The following is a 19,922-nucleotide window of genomic DNA, read 5'->3' on the forward strand; positions in this document are numbered from 1 at the left end:
GTTTTCATTTACATGGCGCTTTCATAAGTTTGATCGTGTCAGCTGACACAGAACGTACGTTGACGTCGGTGAGTGTGAGCACCATTCAGTTAGTTTCCACGACAGTCGGTTTTACGTTACCGAAACGACCCGGATTTATATCCGGCCAAGGACTGTCACTCCAGCAGCATTCCCCGTATGTAAGTATGATAACGTTTTCTTGTTGCTGTTGTTGTAGCAGTATAAACATTTCCCAGACATGTACGAGGAATGCACCGGTCGTCTTCGCATAGCTCATCCAACGGTAGGCCTAGGAAACTTGCTGTTTCGCCAGTTTAGGTCCAGAGGGATAGGGGTGTTAGATGAGTGGTTTTGATTGGGCATGTGAAAAGGTGGTTATGTCGTGCCGGGTGCCTTCACCTGCCGGACATATGTTTACTATGTCGGGGCCGATTCTGGATAAGTGGGAGTTTAACCTGCTACAGGAACCAGAACGTAGTTGAGCCAAATACCCCAGTAAACAAGCCCTGTCTAGTGTACCGTGCCCCACCCCCAGTTATCGATTTCGTCGGTGATTGGGTCTGCTTTGCCTGAGATTAAATATTTGATAGGGTTAATTGATCATAGGTCGACGATTCTAAAATTAGTAAAAACTGCTTAAAAGAATACTCAAAACTCTGCCACTCGGAGCACCCGGACGGATCGTGTGGCAGACGAAACGAATGTTTACTTCGTAAGAAATTATTAGGTTACTAATGTGTCGTAACTTTATGTGGAACAACATCCAGAAACACCTCAAATAGGAAGAGGAATTCGGCCAAACACTCAAAAATGTTGTGAGTGTCAAATATATACATATATATGGTGTTTAGCGAACTGAAAACGACAAAGTATGCGTAAGACTCTGTATGTGTATATTCCGCTTTACCATTGACTAATAATTGTACTAGATTTTTTTATGGTAATAGAGAATCATGAGTACCTGTCGTTGAGTTTTGCCAGTAGTACCAACCACGCGATAAGATAACTAGACGAACATTTCGATTGGCAAATGACTCAGATTTCGTCAAGATGGAGCCTTTCGCTTGGTTTTTACGAAGCACATTCAGCACGTGTATAAAAAGTGCCAAACTAATTTCTTAAAATGTTAGTATAAATCTGAGAAATAATTAATAAAAATTTAAGTTTTGTGCCGGTTTAAGTATTATTGTTATGTACAAATTAAAATCAATATGTTTTTTAAGTGGAAACTATTGTAAAATATCAAAACTTCTGGTTTATAAAAATCGCTTGATGTGTTAGTGTTTAATAGAGGAAAAACGTTAAAGTGATGTTCATGGCGATACCTCACTGATCTGAATATTATTTTGTTGATCGTAAAATCAGCTTTGGGAAAGTAGGGGAAAGATATCGAAATTTATACGGAAAACTTCTACCTTATTTTGTTAAACGCTCGATTAGTAACATAAATGCAAATAATTAAAGTACAATTTTATCATACTCCCATTTAATCAACTCAAACGGAGAGCGATTATTTTTACGGACTTTAAAACATTTGAGGCCTCACCTACCTCCATGCGCTGAGTAGCTTTGTGCATATATATAACCCCTCTTTTGGCTTGTAACCTAACCCATTGTTTTTTAACGCTTTTGCAACAACCCTGTGTTTGAACAAAAGTGATTTTATTCGCACACCCAGCAAGAACTAAACAAGTCTGTTAAAAATGGCATCTTATGGGTATACATCATAATTGATATACGTTTCTTTTTGGGGATTTGTTAATTTGCTTGACAATTGTACTCTCAACTCGCTTTAAATAAAATTTAAGAAAAGTATCTTATATTTTAAATCATTCGCTATTTTGGCTTTTTTTTTTTTAATTTGTTTAACAATTGTACTCAAAACTCGAAAAAATTTAGCAAAAGAAGATAATTGTATTGCAAATAATTCGTATAAGCAGAGCGGTGTAATAAAAGATTAAGTGTGTTCTAGTATAACAGCATATTCTCCCCAAACACAAGAAATGCGGGAAAATAATTAACCTCTTTTTTGACTGGAACTCGGAATGAACAAGCACCGATCATGAATGTCATACGTGAAAACTAGTCATGAAGTTTGGCCTGGGGGGTTTATGTTTCTAGTTGTTAAGCAGGTATATTTGAACAACTGAATTGGGCTTAAAGTAAAGCTTTAAGGGCATTACCCATATTATAGGGCAGATCAAATTTATCAAAAAAGTCAAGTGGAAAGTAAATAAATTTTTTCTTTACACATGTTAATATATTTTTACAACATTTATCAAAAAAATTTGGAAGATATTGACAATAATTTAAAAATATCGTTAAAAAACTTTATATAATATTTGAGTGCTACACGAAAAATTTACCAAATGACGCTTTTGATGGAATATTATGTGTTCTATTTTGTTAATAACTTCAGATTATTTATACTAGAGCCAATACGCCCCGATTGGTAACCCCTCAATTTTTTGTTTGTTCATTTTAGTTAATAATTACTGCCTTAGGTACCTTCAAGGTGATAAAAGGACCGAAGAAGTACAACTGTACTTAAAATATCAACTATGGTATTCATATAAAACAAAACGGCAGTAATTAACCTGAAGATCTTTGAAAGCAGAAAAATTATCCCCTTCGTCTTTTGTGTTTGCTCATACAAGAGGCCCCTTCTATTCGCCAATTCTGTGCTCGTTTCACTTGACGAAGAATTTGCATGTGAAAGCAACCACAAAGTTATCGAGCAAGATTAGCCACTAGCGAGTATTTTAATTTCTCATAAAATTGGTACAATTCACTAAATTCAAACAAATGTAATTTTTGACAGCTCTTATACCAGTTGCTTCATCTATTCGCTACTGGCTAAAACGAAACGAGTATAAATCGCATTCAAGAATTATCCGTCGAGCATTGGTGGTTGGATCGCAGAAAAATATTAGCAAATTTAATCACTGAAATTAAACTAGAAAAGTGTTTGAAAATATCGGCTATAATGTACATAATAGAAAATATTCCATTATTCAAGATGATATTTTCTTAAAAAATATAAATTTTTAACATTTACAGGGATGATCGAAGTGATATAGCTCATGAAGGTCCAGGCGGTATGGATCCTGAGGGTGTCATCGAGTCAACTTGGCACGAGGTGTATGATAATTTCGATGACATGAATTTGCGCGAAGAGTTATTGCGAGGTATCTATGGTTATGGTTTTGAAAAGCCTTCTGCTATTCAGCAGCGTGCTATCATTCCTTGTGTAAAGGGCCGCGACGTTATTGCCCAGGCGCAGTCGGGTATGTATATCATTTATATAAAAAGTATATATCTTTACTAACATATAAAGCTAGTAAATAACTTCGAATATAGAAGAATTTGCGTTCTTGAACAATTTTTTTTAACTATTCACTTATGTTGGCGATTTCAATTGTACAAAACTTCATGTTCTATACCAAACTTTGTACAAAACTTCATGTTCATCCAACTTTGTTTTCGGTAGATACGTTCCTTATAAAATTATATAAAAAAATACATAAGATATATGGTAAGCTTGAGAAAAGTTTCACAACATAAAAAAAACGTGTAAGATGAAAAAACGAAATATTTTCCCAAAAAAGTGCAACAGAAATTATGCAATCCATATAATATGAACATTTATAAAACAAAAACAACTTATTTTTATTACAAAGAAATTAAAATTATTTGAATTGCGAATCCAATAAAACGATATCTCCTCTCCGAACCAGGAGAACGACTAGGGTTATATATCCGGCCAACCACTATCATTGCAGCAAAATTCTTATGGTTGCACATTAGACCGTGCCGAACACTCAGTACGCCATTACACCCCTGAGTTTAAAATATTTTTGCAAAACAATTTCGCAATAATTTGCGTTTTATATCTTTCACAATATCTTTGGCATCTAAAAAAATTAATAATTGGCGCGTATACATCTGTTAGGTGTTTGGACGAGTGGCTCTTCCTATTTATGGCGTGAGTCCTGATGTTGGTCTACAAATGGAGGGACCTACAGTTTTAAGCCGACTCCGAGCGGGAAATGGTTTTAATGAGGAGCTTTCTCTACCGAGGGGCAACCGCTATTAGAAAAAACTATCTATTATTTGATGTTAACTAAAAAACTATCTATTATTTGATGTTAATTATTTAATGTTAACTACGCACTCTCGAATGGTCACGCTTCAACCCATTCGGCTACGGCGGCCGATTATACCGGCCATTGAAGTTACTGCTAGAAAAACAACAACCGGCCATTGACTATACATTTTTAATTCTTTATAATACAGATCTTGTTTAACATTTCCTACATGTTCCAGTTATAAATACCTTTTTCTTTAATCTTGTTCACTTGTATAGTCAATGCATTGAAATTGTAAATCGTTTCTTTGGAAATATCATGATATTAACTCTACTTACTTCGACAAATCGTTCTTAATATACGTATCATATCGTTGTAAACTCTTTTTATTGCTTGAAAGCACCATAAAATGTATCTTCTTAAAAATCAACATTCACTTATTCGTACATAACCACACATATAATGAGTTGCTTCACTAATTGTTAACAAGGCGTCATCTGCAAACAGTCTTTTTTGCAATTCCTGATTGCTGATTTAATTGCTGTGGCATAAAATATCTAGAGCTCAACTCCCCTCAATAGCAGGCGCTCCGTTGGTGCTCTCTGACAGGGTGAAGTACCAGCGACTCATCCTTGACAGAGGGCTAATGGGGAAGCCCAACATTGAGGAGAGAATTAGGGAGGCAACAGCCGCCTTGTATGAATGTAGGGGTGATACCGGCAAAAGATGGGGCCTCTAGCCTAAAGTTATATATTGGTTATATAACACAATTATAAAGCCAATTTTGTTGTACGGAGTCTTTGTATGGTGGAACTAGCTGAAAACGACGACATCAGTTAAGAAGTTGGAGAGGGCCCAAAGGTCTGCACTCATGGAATCGCAATCAACATGTTGCGGGATCAATATACACCCTCTTTGGGTCCAAGCGGTACTTTTTCCATTCATATACGCCCAAAGAGAGTAATCCATCGGATTCGCGTGTGGTGAATTTGAGAGCCATTGTGTGGACGTTATGAAGTACGGAACGTTGCTTTAGCCATTCTTGGTTCACTCGAGCTTTGTGAGACGGTGCCGAAACCTGTTGAAATGTCCATGGTCTGCCACTGAAATGTTTCTCTGCCCATGGCTTTGAAGCCACCTCCAGAATACTTTCCCGATAATATTTCGCATTTACCTTGACGCCAGGCTCGATGAAAACGATTGGAGAGCGCCCATCTGCGGTTACAGCGGCCCAAACCATTACCTGTGGGGGGTGCTGCCTCCTGGTGGCCAATCGATGACTCAAATTCTCGTATGAATGGTCGGTCAAATAAACCCTATCGTTTTGGAAGTTTACGATATGCTCAATTTGAAAAAAATTTCTCGTCAGAAAACACAATGTCCGGATATTGACTTCTTCGCTTTCTCAAGTCTGACTTGTTGCTGCTTTGGTGTGAGATCATGCGCCTTTTGGATCTTTGAGATAATTTTCCAATATGTGGCGGATGCTGCGGTCAGATATTTTCAGTTCTTTCGCCATTTGATTGGCACTTCGTCGGTGATTTCGCGCAAGTCGCTTCTTCACTTTTTGAACCAATTCACGTAACGTTGCAGTCTTTTGATGACCACCTCCATGATGTTTCACGATGCTACCAGTATCATTGTAACGAGTATTGGTGCGGTAAACAAAAACTTTATTTACTTTAAGGTGCTCGAGCTCACGACAATCGCTGGTTGTGATTTTTCAGCCAAATATAATGTAATCACACTATTCCACTATTATTTACGTGTTTACTCTCGGCAAAATGCTTCCGGTCGCTCTGGACTGTCATTTAGTTAACTAACAGACAGCTGATGCACGCGAGCGGTCTGAAGTTGGTTACACTTCGAGTGCCGAACCTTGTATCTCTTGCTTAGATAAGCCATTGCAGATTTTCCTAGGTACTCTTTAGTCGCCTTCGATTCGCTCGGGCTTGATTGGACGTGAAAGTAACAACAAAGCTATCGGGCAAGAGTATTTATATCTCAACACGAATTGAATACCGTAGGTGGTGCCTTCCGAAAGATGTTACTTTATTTTTCGTGATTTTGATAAAGCTCTTACGTCATGCGCCATAATAATACAAAACAAATAAAAGGAAGAGAAATCACATGTTTAGAACAATTCAGTGGATGGGTTGGTAATACTGTGAGTTGTGACATTTAAACTAAACAAACTAATGAAAAAGAAGTGCCGAGTGTTAAATTGTGAAAGTACCTATAAATGTAGTTCTTTTGCGTTTATATGTCGCTGTCGCCGTGGCAATAAAGTTTGTGTATGTGTGTATAATTTCTTGTGTTTGGTACTTTCTATTGCTTTCGCCTACTCTTCCTATTCACAAACATGTAATTTTCCTTCCTTTTTCTGTATATTCTCGAGGCATGACGTCGCATCGAATTTGGAAGGAGCATTGTTGTATGCTATCATTCTGGCTAAGGAAGTATTTTAGATTTTTTTTTCATCATAAGGGTGAGAACCGCCAGAAATAAAGGCAACTTTTCACATTGTAGAAGTTGAGATGATTTGGTAGATAAGTACCAGAACGGGATTGCTGTAGCAGTTCGCTAGGCCCTGCCAGTGCGGTGTAGTCACCGAACATTATCGTCTAACTCATCTAAAGGGTGGGGTTTGAAGGAGTACTAGACTGTAAATGCCGAAGATATGGCGAAAAATGTAAATCGGTGACCCATACGCTCGGCAAAAAAAAAAAAAAAAAATTAATTGCCTTCGAACCGAAATACTTCTTTAAAAAAGTTTAATGATTTTTGTCCGGTTTTAATTTACTGGCATTTGGGTGGTGAGTTAAGTTCAATGAACTCTGGGATAAAAATTAATTTTTCCTTGAGACAAAAACATTGATATATATCCCGCTTTAAGATCCGAATGTGTATGCCGAAGATATGAAAGAAAATGTGAAAAGGCGACCTCTACGCTTGGTCGTACATAACTTATTTTTATTGTAAGCTGGAACGGTCTAGTGCACATTTTTGTCTACCGCATACATTTTTTTTCATCGGAAAATTCTTCATGTTTACTGATAAATAGAAAATAAACTTAATTATCTCATACAAGCGTCAGTGCTTTGCACGATCCCAGCACATGTTTGGCGGTTTCATCTTCCTCCCTGCAGAACCTGCATATTGCAATTGAATATATTCCCATTATAGTCTCACAATGCTGAGTTAGAATTCCTTTGATGATTCTCAACCATTCTTATTTATTTCCATACAATCTTTAGAACGGTTTACGTTAGCACTTCCCTTCAGTGATTTTGATTGCAATATGCTTGGTAGATTGTCCCAGTAAGGCCTTGGTTTTTTCTCTGCTTTCTGAATAAGAAAAATCTTCCATTGCGTATCCCGTAAGTCCTATGTGCCCGGGAACCCATAGTATCTGTACCTGATTGTTCAGACGTAGGATATTTAGTTTATCAAACATGGCAGCACCAGTTTTGATGTAACCTGGAATTAGTGAGCAGCCTGATTGCTGCTTGTTTATCAGTAAGAATATCTATTCCTGTTTGTTATTGTTGCATTCAAGGTTAAAGTCGGCACATCTTTCTATTGCATAGTTTTCCGTTCGCTTCCGAGTATATTTTCCTCGACTCGCAAACGACTGAATATATTCTAGTTTATCTTGTTGTATAATGTTTTAAACGGCCGCCGTAGCCGAATGGGTTGGTGCGTGACTACCAATCGGAATTCGGAGAGAGCGTAGGTTTTAATTTTCGTGAAACATCAAAATGAAGAAAAAGTTTGTTTTAGACAACCCTTCACGAATCTTTTTATTGACCAGTTCAATCTTAAAGCGTTTAACAAAACTGAGCTTCGATAGCGTCGTGTTCCACGGCATTGAAACCTCAGGGGTTAGTTCAGCAAGAATATAAAACTAATTTCCTCAATGTTTCCCTGGTCCTGCCGTGAGAGTATTTGTAGCGAATGATTTGGGTAGAACAGCTAGCCTCAACGCACAGAATTTGTCTCACTTGAAGCTTCAGGTGCTTCAGGAAATATCTCTTGTTCCAAAAAGTTATTCTTCCTGTGTAACAGCTATCAATAAACAAAAAAAGAATAGGTGGTGTAACTCGTATCGGCGAAATATTTCGCATGTAATAACTGTTATGGCGCAGCGTTTTCGCGACAAAACTTATTTGTTGTATCAATGATTTATTTAAATACCAATTTTACAAAATTTTTAACTAACATCTTTGATAGCGCTTTTAGACACAAAATGTTCATTATGTCACATATCTTTAAAGGTACGGGAAAAACTGCTACTTTTTCCATTGCAATCTTGCAACAAATCGATACGTCCATCCGTGACTGTCAAGCGTTGATTTTGGCCCCTACTAGGGAATTGGCAACCCAAATCCAGCGCGTCGTGATGTCACTTGGTGAATACATGAAGGTTCATTCACATGCTTGCATTGGTGGTACCAACGTGCGTGAGGATGCCCGCAATTTGGATTCCGGATGTCATGTTGTTGTTGGCACACCAGGGCGTGTTTACGACATGATTAATCGCAAAGTGCTTCGTACCCATAACATCAAGTTGTTCGTTTTGGATGAAGCCGATGAGATGTTGTCTCGTGGTTTCAAAGATCAAATCCAAGATGTTTTTAAAATGCTTCCCCCAGACGTTCAGGTCATCTTGCTATCTGCCACTATGCCGCCCGATGTTCTTGAAGTCAGCCGTTGCTTTATGCGTGATCCAGTGAGCATTTTGGTGAAAAAAGAAGAACTTACTTTGGAAGGTATTAAGCAATTTTACGTGAACGTAAAGCAAGAAAACTGGAAGCTTGGTACTTTATGCGATTTGTATGATACACTTTCAATTACTCAGTCTGTAATTTTTTGTAACACAAGGCGTAAGGTAAGAAATTAAAATGTAACAAATTCCGTCGTAAATAGTATACTAGATAAACTATTAATTTGACAGGTGGATCAGTTGACTCAAGAAATGACAAATCACAACTTTACTGTATCTGCTATGCATGGTGATATGGAGCAACGCGATCGCGAGGTTATTATGAAGCAATTCCGTTCGGGTTCTTCACGTGTTCTTATTACTACTGATTTGCTCGCTCGAGGTATTGATGTGCAGCAAGTGTCGCTAGTCATTAACTATGACTTGCCATCGAATAGAGAAAATTACATTCATAGGTAACAATATTTGCTTCAATTTGCCAAATTTGAAAACTAATATAACATACAACTATTTTATGTAGAATCGGTCGTGGTGGACGGTTTGGTCGCAAAGGTGTTGCTATTAATTTTATAACGGACGAAGATCGGAGAATTCTTAAAGATATTGAACAATTCTACCATACCACTATTGAAGAAATGCCTGCTAATATTGCCGATTTGATTTAAATAGCAAAAATCGGAAGTGTCAATAAAGCAGTGAAGCAGAAAATCATCCATAACAGCAAAGAAATCAACAGAAGCTTTCTGGACATCAGATTATAAACTAAAAAATAAAATAAAAAGTATATCTACATATACATTCAGCAAGAAATGCAAGAAACTACCACATCAAAAGAAAGAAGATAATATTGTTTTAGCTTTTTTCTAGAATATTGATATAAATTTATTAAACCACAAAAAGCAACAACTATATTAATTATACTATGATAATAAACTAACTGGGCCACAAGCTCTAGCAAAGTCAGGGCCGGAGCTAATGGAGTTTTCTGCATTCACTTTTTATTTTGTTATTAACAGGGTTTGTTGTTTAACCCTTGCTAATTTATAACTCACAGGTAGTTGTTGTTGTTGTTGTTGAGGTGGTTGAGTATTTGTACTTAAATGTGTTATGTCTTTATCCAGTTAGATCCATTTCGTGCGATCCAGATTAATATCAAATTTTTTATCTCTTATGTCTGAGATGTCATTAATTTGCTGTAGGAAATGTTTATCGAAAGAGCGAAGTCTTGTTCTGGCTAAACCTGGACATTCGTATAAATAGTGGAAAAGACGTCCTTTCACCCCCTTCGCCTGATAGCTTCTGGGATTGAAAGGAAGGTTGAGTCTGGCTGCATGATCCTCTATCTTCCAGTGACCTGTGTTCTTAGTTTTTCATCATCAGGTCAGGATCTTTTTAAAGAATCTCACAGTTTCAGCTAGGACTTAATACCCAGCGTAAAACATCCTAGTTCCATAAAATTCTATATGGACATATTTGTATCAAGTGAAAGAAGAATGCTAAGAGGATTCAAAAAGATTTTTTGCTTTTATTTATAATAACCCTTACAAAATAACATTAGTACCCGCGTTGAATTTTTCGTATATCAACAACACAATGTCGTAACCGTAACCTCTGTTACGTCAAATCGGTTGATTGCTTCAGTTTCGCTTAAAGCTGACTAGTGATTTGATAGTAGACTCACCTTTTGCGTTCTGCCCATTATAAATTGCTGATATTCAGCTGAAGTTGTTCCAATATTTCAAAAGTCTGAAAATATGGAAATATTGACCAATAACTTCGTTTCTTTTTTACTTAATTTTTAGCTAAAAACAATTAATAAATACATAATATTAACTTTGCGCATGATTAGCTAGAGATGAACAATCAGGTTTTCAACATTTTCAATGCATACGTTGCCGATATTGCAGAAATTATGGGACAAAACGCACCAAAAGATACTCGAAACAACAACACTGAAACGTGGAAATCGCATTGAAATTGCGTTTTGCTAGTTTGTTTTAGGCCTTTCGCTTTGGCATTATAATTATTATGAGGGAGTTTACTGCGACCTGACAGATCTTTTGCGCCCCTTTATGGATTCAGATTATTACTCTGAGCTCGAATTCTTGGATAAATTTTAGTATTTGTCCTATTTTATTAACCAGTACCTGGTTAGCGGTTTAATCTTCCTACAGAACCTGTAACTCAATCTACAATGCCCTGTCAGAATTCCTGTGATGATTCTACAATTATTAAAATCGGCTTCGGTTAAATCTACCGATAACCTTGCAAATCTCCCCAGTACGATCTTGGTTTTTCCTTTACTTCCTAGAAAGAAAGAAGTTACAATTTCCAGGCTGCAAAATGATTTTGCCATTTCTTCCTAGTGATTCTCACGTGCTTTGGAATTCATAGGTTACGTTCCTGGTTTTTATTCTTAAGATATTCAGTTTATGAAGACATTCCATTACCATTTTAGAAACCTCAGGTTTGTAACCTGAAAAGAGTTATCTATCACTAATAATATCTATGCTTCTGTTATATTTGCGTTCAAGGCAACCGCAGATACCTTCCTCGGTGAGGGATCTGTCCGTGCACCAAGTAATCATATTCTAGTTTATCTTGTAAGTTTTAGCTAACAGTTCACAAGTCTTTAATATTGCCCAGCGTTTGACAAAATTGAAAACCGGTAGCATCGGGTCCTATAGCATTGAAATCTCAGGGGTTAGTTCGGCAAGAATATTAAATTTCCTACGATTTTGGTGAACGCCTGAGGCAAAGGTGGGGACATGTATGTATATATGACTCCTGCTATGCATACACACACAAGTGCTTATTACTGATTGTTTCATCGTGTAATTCTCCCAAACTACAGTCTACTACTGTGTAGATAGATAGCAGTCATTTTGATGTACATACATATGTCGCCAACTTTTTCCTGCAATCGGCTTAGATCTTCTAGTTAGTTTTAACCGTAATTGAATTCTGTTAGTCTCTTCGAATTTCCTTCTACATAGTATGACTACAAATGTCTGCGGCCTTGAAATGATAAACCGTTGCTGTAATAATACGTTCACATATAAGTAGATGATCTACTTTTTCGTGCTTAACTCCCAATCCGTAATTAAAAAGCGAAATGTCTCTCCCAAAATCTGAGATTAAAAAATAATCTGGATAATAACCATAGGTACTTTTTGACATACAGCCCGGTGTTTTCTGTGTAATAGATCATTATTTTTACGCGTGTAAAGAAAAACGTCAAACTAACACAGGACCGTGGGCACGGCACCCTGCAAACCCCCTTAAATCTAAGAGTCTGCGCACGGGCCTGAACTAACAACTAAATAAAATGGATGCCGGCAAAGAAAACAGTAAACGTCGTTTACGGATTTCCTCCAATTGTTTATTATTAGCAGCCAATTGCCCATTAAATTAGCTATTCCTTCCCCTTGTATTGTCTTCATATCGTTAATAATAATTAAACAAACCAAAATCACCGAAATATTCCACCAAATGAATTTCTATGAAGAAAAACCTTTCACAGCAGTATTGACAGTCAATTGTATTGACAGGATTGTCAATTTTGCAGGTAATCTGCCATTAGTGAGCGGGTAGATTAATTTTGTGGATTTATTGGTAATTAATGCATATGTGAACGTACTTTAATTCTATCAAGAGCTCCTCTATTACCAAGCTCTAAAATAATAGTGATAGAACACCCCTTTGCGGGTACTCTCTGGATATAGTATTTGCCGTTATGCTGGTTGATATCTCTACCTTTCGCGTACTTAATATTGTTAGAACCTATCCCAACTAGAACCCTATTTATCGCTTCATGTGAGGTATTATCAAGACACCTATATCGAAGAAGGTTACATATTACAGTTTCATTCTTTTCTATACTATTTCGAAGTACATCTGTTGATTTCCTACCCTTATATGCATGTATATGGTCCTCATGTAGTTGAGCTCGGCTAAACATCTAAGAAGGGTGTACGCGCATTTTATATCTACATATATCGTCCCCTTAGTATAACAATAGCCTATGTTGCTCATAGGCTATTATTTTTTTATTGAATTTTTGGATTCTCCATCGTCGATTTTATATGTGGTCAAAATTTTGTCAAATTCCAGTTCCACAAAGTGGGTCAAAACGTTAGTCAAAAAATAATAAATATTTACAGACATAACGAGATTTGAGTGAGAGTTACTTTCGACAAAAAGTTTGAAATTCATTTTCTCAAAACATCAAAAAATTTATAGGCTATTTTAATACTAAGGGGACGATATATAAATGATGTAAGACAAATTGGTCTGAACGATTGAAGATGAAGTGGGTCCGTCTTCCCTGCCTTTGGCACAAATACCACTTCTGCTCTCCTTTACATTCTACGTACGATATTCCTATAGGTTGTTTTTTAGTTGAATGAGAACTATCGATTATCGATAACTATGGTTTGGCAGCTGAGAATCGCAAACTGTGTTGACATTTCTGTTCACTAAGATTTGGCAAGTCATCGTGAATCGTTTGTTGTTTTTGCCCTTCGATTACGTAGAACATTTTATGTAAGTATCTTGTCTTACGTGCCTATAAAATATAGCTTGTAAAACGATTCAAGCTAAATGACCATCGTTACGTAGCATTTTTGGATGATTGGGCTTATTTAGATTTATTATTCAGATTTGTTGAAAAAAGTATTAAAAAATTATACTGATCAGATGGACCATATATCGGATTATAATCGGGCTTTCGATTACTTTTTTTTTATGTTGGTGCACTCGTCATGCATATGTGAACGTGCTTATAAATTTCAAAGTAGTATTTATTAAATAAAGACTTACTTTTCATTTTCCTAAGTGAAACATTTTATACTGCGCTTGATTAGCTAGTGATGAGCATCAGATTGTCAACATTTTACTGACAGGATGTGTGAGGTTGGCATTGTATATTAGCAAAAAAATTTTTTACAGAATGTGATGCCATCTCATAAAAAGTAACACTGCTGCAATTATTACACTTTGACCATGCCCATTATAATTGAAAACGAATACGTCATAAACATTGTAATAGATATATTCAAGAAGGTTTTGACCATAGTACAAAAACAAGGTAGTTTAATTCCAATTTTTGTTTATAAGGTAAGTTTTTGACACTTCACCAGATGTAAAAATTAAGCAAATATTTGGAGTTTAATACAACAATAAAATTTGCATTCCAAAAACGCGGTAAAAATTTGCATACTATGCAACTCAAACGAAGAAGAAGATATGTATCACTTCTTAGGAAGGGGCCCTGTACTGAAGGAAATCAAACAAAGATACCTAAATGCAGAGGAGCTAACCGACACTGTAGAAATATAAATATGTATATATGTATGTACTAAATGGCTAAAATTGGAGAACGCTAACTGGTTTCATATACTCAGTCTGGCACTATAGAGATTTTCTTATAGCAGACTTCAATTATTAATTCATTTAAGAGCTGTGGCAGACAACATCGTTATTGCCACAAACATTTTTATTTATTTCTTTATTTACTTTAATATTTTAAATGAATTAATGTATGAATTATATCAATTGTTAACCAAAATTTTTATAAAATTAAATAATTTTTATTTAAATAAATAAAAATTTTAATTAAAAAAATTCCTACTACTACTACTATACATACATATATGTATATAGTAAAGAATATTTAGTAAAAATTCACAGCGTTGAGTTAGTGAATGGCAGATAGTTTTGGAAGTGAAACGTTGTTTTAAATGTCTAAGTCAAGTTCAAGTGATTTCACTTCTGCTTCGTTAATCGTTCTTTGCCAGCCACTCCATTATGAAGTCAGACGTACATACATACATATATACATATTGATAGCATCAAATATGAAGTATTTATTTAATATTTTAGTTACCATAAGCCACTTATCTCTTTTGTAGGAAATTTAAAGGATAGAGTCTAAATAATAATAAAATCAAAAATACTAAAAAGAGGAAACTTATCAATTTGGTACCAATATTATAATAAAAAACGCATGCGTCTCATCCTTTCAGCTCTCGCCTAAAGTTTGTGAGTTTGAGTTGGTAAGGCAGTCGTAGAAGATCGTGAAATACAAGCAAACTTCTGGAAATTTGTGACAACGACAACGATAAGGGGAGAAAAGGTACGACCATCAAAAGTGCGAACAGTGGCAATAAAACGAGTATCGGAAAAGGTGCAAACAACAACAACAAAGGTGCGGATAACGGAGGTGAAAATGACAACGGAAAGCAGCATGTCGAAGTACTGCAAGAAGATAACGAGGCCCTGTGCGTGAAAAGGTTTTGAAATGGGGAATTTCCAACTAGTATTTTTCCAACAAATGCTGAAGATTAACGATTAGGCACTGGAAATAGTTGTGCAGCTTCAACTGAAAGACGAAGCTCCGACGTATAATTCGTCGAATATGATGTTCACCATGAAGTATGTTCACTATGTTCAGTATTGATGAAGTTCTTACCGATACGGCGGCAATGTTCGAAACAAGGATAATATTTCAAATTCACGAAAAAGATTCGAAGGCATGTTAGGAAGTTTGGCGAGACCTTCGGGATATACGCGTTAGGATTTTAAATGACTGCTGAGCAACGGCCTCAACCTCATCAGCAAAGAGTTTATCGAACACATTACCGATGGCATTCTTGACAGGCAGTTGCAGGTCCAGCCTAAGATAGAGATTTTGAAACAAGCCATTGTAGTGATAACAGAGTCGCATGTAATCGAATTGCCGCGACGCGTCCTCCTCAGAACTATGTATAATTCGTTGAAGAGCGGCTCACACTGAAAATTTTCAATGTAACACAAACTTCGAAGGCCTTGTATCTGAGGTTAGTCATAGTAATAACGAATATGACGCTTACCAAAATGGTGGGAACAGAAGTTTGAACAAGGCTATAAAAACCTCGAAAATTTCTATCGAACCCCACTTTTTGGTTCATCCAGGGGTGCCAGTTCTTTACTTATACCTTAAAATATTAGAATTTAGGCAAGGTTTTTTAAGATAGCGACTCTTCATCTTTAAAAAAATTGGCGTGGTTCGTACGCGGGGGGTCATTGACGTCCGTCGGCCTTCGGCTCACGAACACACTTAGATTCATATCCCTCAATCAATATATAGAGTTCGCCTTTCTAAAATAAATAGAATATAAAAAATTGTTCCCTTTTGGTTGACTGGGTTTTTCTTGTTTAGTTTTCTTACTATCGTTCCTTTGACAGAACTTTTAGGTGAATATTTGTAATAATGGAGTTTTAAAGATTACTTCAAAAAGCTCTTAAATTTACTACAGACAGCAAAAGGCATGCAACATGCTGCGATGAAGGTGGAAGTTGATAGTTTAGATAGACAAATTACCACAGAGGAAGTTATAGCCATACTAAATAAGAGAAATATGAACAAGACGCCTGGACTGGATAGGACCCCATATGAATTCTTAAAATATGCAAGTCATGAACTTCTCGAGCAGTTAGTAACAATTTATGATAGAATATATAATACGGGTATGATGGATGAAAGTTTTATAATAAATTTACGGTAGGTAGGCAGGTAGGGTGGCTGTCGCAATGACACACCTAGACCTTTCATAGGCCCATTGTGATACCACTGAAACTTATTCTTACCCTATGGGTTCCTTTGCAAACCATCTGGTAGCTTTAATAAACGAGAAAAGCTTCGTTAGTTTTAGCTGCGCTATGTCCGCTACAACAAAATGTCATGTCAATAGTGCGGAGCCTCCTTGTCGCTAGGCCTTCACACTCACATAAGAGGTGCCTGACTGTTTCCTCTTCTTCTGTATTTAGACAGCTTCTACAGAAATCGAAGTACGAGAGTCCTAACCTTCTAGCGTAATTTTTCTTATAGTTTCTCTGTTAAATCTTATCAAGCTTTTTGATCGACCGCTGTTCTATTTCGGCCATGTCTGTCTGCTTAGTTCGCATGTTGAGAGGTTTTGCCAACTTGTATTTTCCTTATTGATGGTTTCCTTATCTATCAGTAGTTTACAAGTGGCTAACGGCATGTGTATCAGCGTCTTATCCACTTGGAGGTCGAGCGTTGTACCGATTCGAGCAAGTTCATCTGCCTTGCAGTTCCCTGCTATATGCCTGTGGCCTGGCATCCAAATAAGGTGTACTTCGTAGTATTTTGATACGTCATTTGTGTGTTATAGATTCTAACACTTTTATTGCCTGCCCGAGTATATGAAGACTTCATTTGCGGATAATACTCTCGTTTTTATTACCGTAAGTCCCTCTTTTATGGCAGTGACTTCCGCCTTAAATACACTGCAATGATCAGGTAGGCGAAAAGATTGGCTAACTCCGAGTTTATAGGAGTAAACCCTTCCACCTACTCTGTTGTCTAGTTAAAATTTACTGTTTTCCATCGTTAAAAAAGGAAATAACAAAGAAGTAAAGAACTGCCGAGGAATCTCCTTTATGAATTATGTAATGGGTGTTTTAAATACAAGGGTGGCTGACGGGTAGAAGACAATGGAATTCTAAAAGAATTCCAAACAGGATTTAGCATGAATTACTCGACGGTTGACAATATTTACAATCTGGCGTTCACTTAAAGTTTCATGAGACTTTAAAGCCGCCTTTAACAAGGTTTCCAGCTAATTTACAAATTACACGGCGTGAGAATTTCAACAAATTTTGTTAACTTTATTGCGAAAATATATCAGAAATCTATCTCAATCATTTGGTCAGGCAATAATATATCTGAACATTCTTCTGGGGTTAAACAAGGTTGTCTATTGCCTCCATTGCTTTTCGCCTTATACCTTAATGACCTGCATGAAGAATTAAGGGGCGGCTTGTTAATTGATAATTACAATATAAGACGTTTTCTTTATGAGGATGTAATAGTGCTTCTTTCGGACGATATACACTTGCCAGAAAAAGTATCCGTACACAAAGAAATGAAAGCAACATATTAAGAAATTAATTTTAAAATAACTAAAACATTTTGAATTTTTATAAGAAATATTAAGTCAGTAATTTTTCTACAATTTCTATACATTTTTTCCTAAGTACATCTTTAAAAATTAAATTTTACAAAACAAAACAAAAAACTTCACTTCAACGAAGCAGAAAAAGTTTCCGTACACATGAAAACAGGGATTCCCCACAGTATGCAGTGGCATAACGGTTTTATTTTACTTTGTAATTGATTTTGCTGTGACTACATTACTTTGTGACTACAAAACTAAGGAAATTAATGTTGGTGAGAGAAGAATTATCCCGAAACTTAGAAATGAAGGCAAATCTTTCCGCGAAATTGCGAAAATCATAGGAAGAAGTTACTCTTTTGTGCAGTATGTCGTGCGAACATACAATACAACTGGTTCAATTGTGTCAAAGCCACGTTCTGGTCGACCTAGCAAGCTGACCGTACGTGAAAAACGAACCATATTGCAATCAGTGAAAAGTAATCCTCGAATTACGGCTTCTCAAATATGTAAAAATATTTCAAATTTCTTTGGCAAGCATGTGTACGACGATACTGCACGTAAAATACTTAAAAAAGATGGATATCGCGGACGTGTAGCACGTAGAGAACCATACATGTCCGAAATTAACAGAAAAAAACGCATAGATTTTGCAAACGAGGTAAATCTTTCAAAATCGGCGATAATGGTTTTCAGACAAGGGGTAAAGTTAGAAAAAGGAGAAAAATGGTAGTGCATGGGAAAAGAAATAATGATCGTAAATGAGTATTGATACTTAGGGATGTTATTTATACCACAAATGTCCTTCAAAAAACATTTCGAAAATAAAAACAACGCGGCAATAGCAAGTATTAATAGCTTATGGAATAGTTTTTTTTTGGGAAAAATAAAATAGATCTAAGCGACATACGTAAGATGTTCCAAGCTGTTTGTCGAGCCATTCAAAGTTATGGAGGATTATTTGAAGATGTGGATAAATTACATTTGAATTTTATAAAGAAAATTTTCAAATTATCTGACTGCGCACCCTCTTACGCTATCTATCTTGACAGAGGATTAGAACAAGGACACATTTGAAATATATAAACATATGTATACGATTATTCGAATACAAGAATGAAAGACAGCCTCATATTCTGTCAAAAGCGGTTTTAAAACGAAACATTTTCTGGGATGAGGGGTCGTTCAAGTATTACGTAAGCACTATGCGGGGGTGGGGGGGTCTTTGTTTTGCTTATTTTGGATGACATGGGGGGTAGGGGAGTCTAGATGATGATTACGTCATCGGTAGTTATTTACTTTTTTACACGAATGGCAACCCTCACATTGTCTATGCTTGAAAACGAAACGCATTTTCGGGGATTCCCGCAAATATACACGCATACGTTTGGAACTCGCTTTAGGGTACGTTTATAGTGAGCCAGGTTGTCGACACTGCAGTATACTGCAATTTTTATTTTTTATTTGGACTTTTCGTTTTTTATAATCGGGTGATATAGCCAAAAATTTTGACTGGGTCCGATAATAATAGAGTCTCCGAGAAACCGGTAATACGTTAAATCAAGAAATCAAGCTGGCGACCGAGCGAGACTATCGAATCCGGGATTGCAGGCCCTAGGCGCGATGAAATGATTTCTTTATCCGGAACAGACAGACACCCTAGACACCCAAGATGATAAAGCTCGAGTCCCTATTGGCGTAACTGCGGCAAATAAGCAAGCACCTCTTCTAATGCACATGGAATATAGTAGAATCAAATTATCTGACCACGATTGGGTAATCGCTGAGCGTCATAAATTAATACCATCTGTTTATGCTGTTATCAAAATCACTTCCAGTATGCTAAGACAACCGGAAGCCGTTGGATATTCTGGACCAACATACATCGCTATTCGAAGTGAAAAGCATAGTTCATCTACTGCTAATACTCATGCTCAGGATTTCGAGACGCTTCTCGAACTTGAAGAGTTTCGACCATTAGCTAAAACTGACCATGGACTAGTAAAACTAGTGGTAAACATGACGGTTGATGGAGGGCCAGATGAAAATCCGCGTTATGAAAAAGTCATAGGGTTTGCTATACAACACTTTAAGCGATATGATCTCGATGCATTGTTTTTACCTACCAATGCTCCTGGAAGAAGTGCG

General features: G+C 36.5%; 1 protein-coding gene across 1 annotated transcript; it reads left to right on the top strand.

The window, feature by feature from the left end:
• The first annotated feature begins 1,012 nt into the window (after positions 1-1,012).
• LOC129249320 (eukaryotic initiation factor 4A) lies at positions 1,013-9,794 on the top strand. Its single transcript, XM_054889067.1, has 5 exons — positions 1,013-1,125; positions 3,061-3,287; positions 8,366-8,979; positions 9,046-9,269; positions 9,335-9,794. Coding segments are annotated over exons 1-5 (1,212 nt in total). The 5' UTR covers positions 1,013-1,123; the 3' UTR covers positions 9,480-9,794.
• Positions 9,795-19,922: the final 10,128 nt, after the last annotated feature.

The sequence above is a fragment of the Anastrepha obliqua genome, chromosome 5 (assembly GCF_027943255.1).
Source record: "Anastrepha obliqua isolate idAnaObli1 chromosome 5, idAnaObli1_1.0, whole genome shotgun sequence".
NCBI classification, from domain to species: Eukaryota; Metazoa; Arthropoda; class Insecta; order Diptera; family Tephritidae; genus Anastrepha; species Anastrepha obliqua.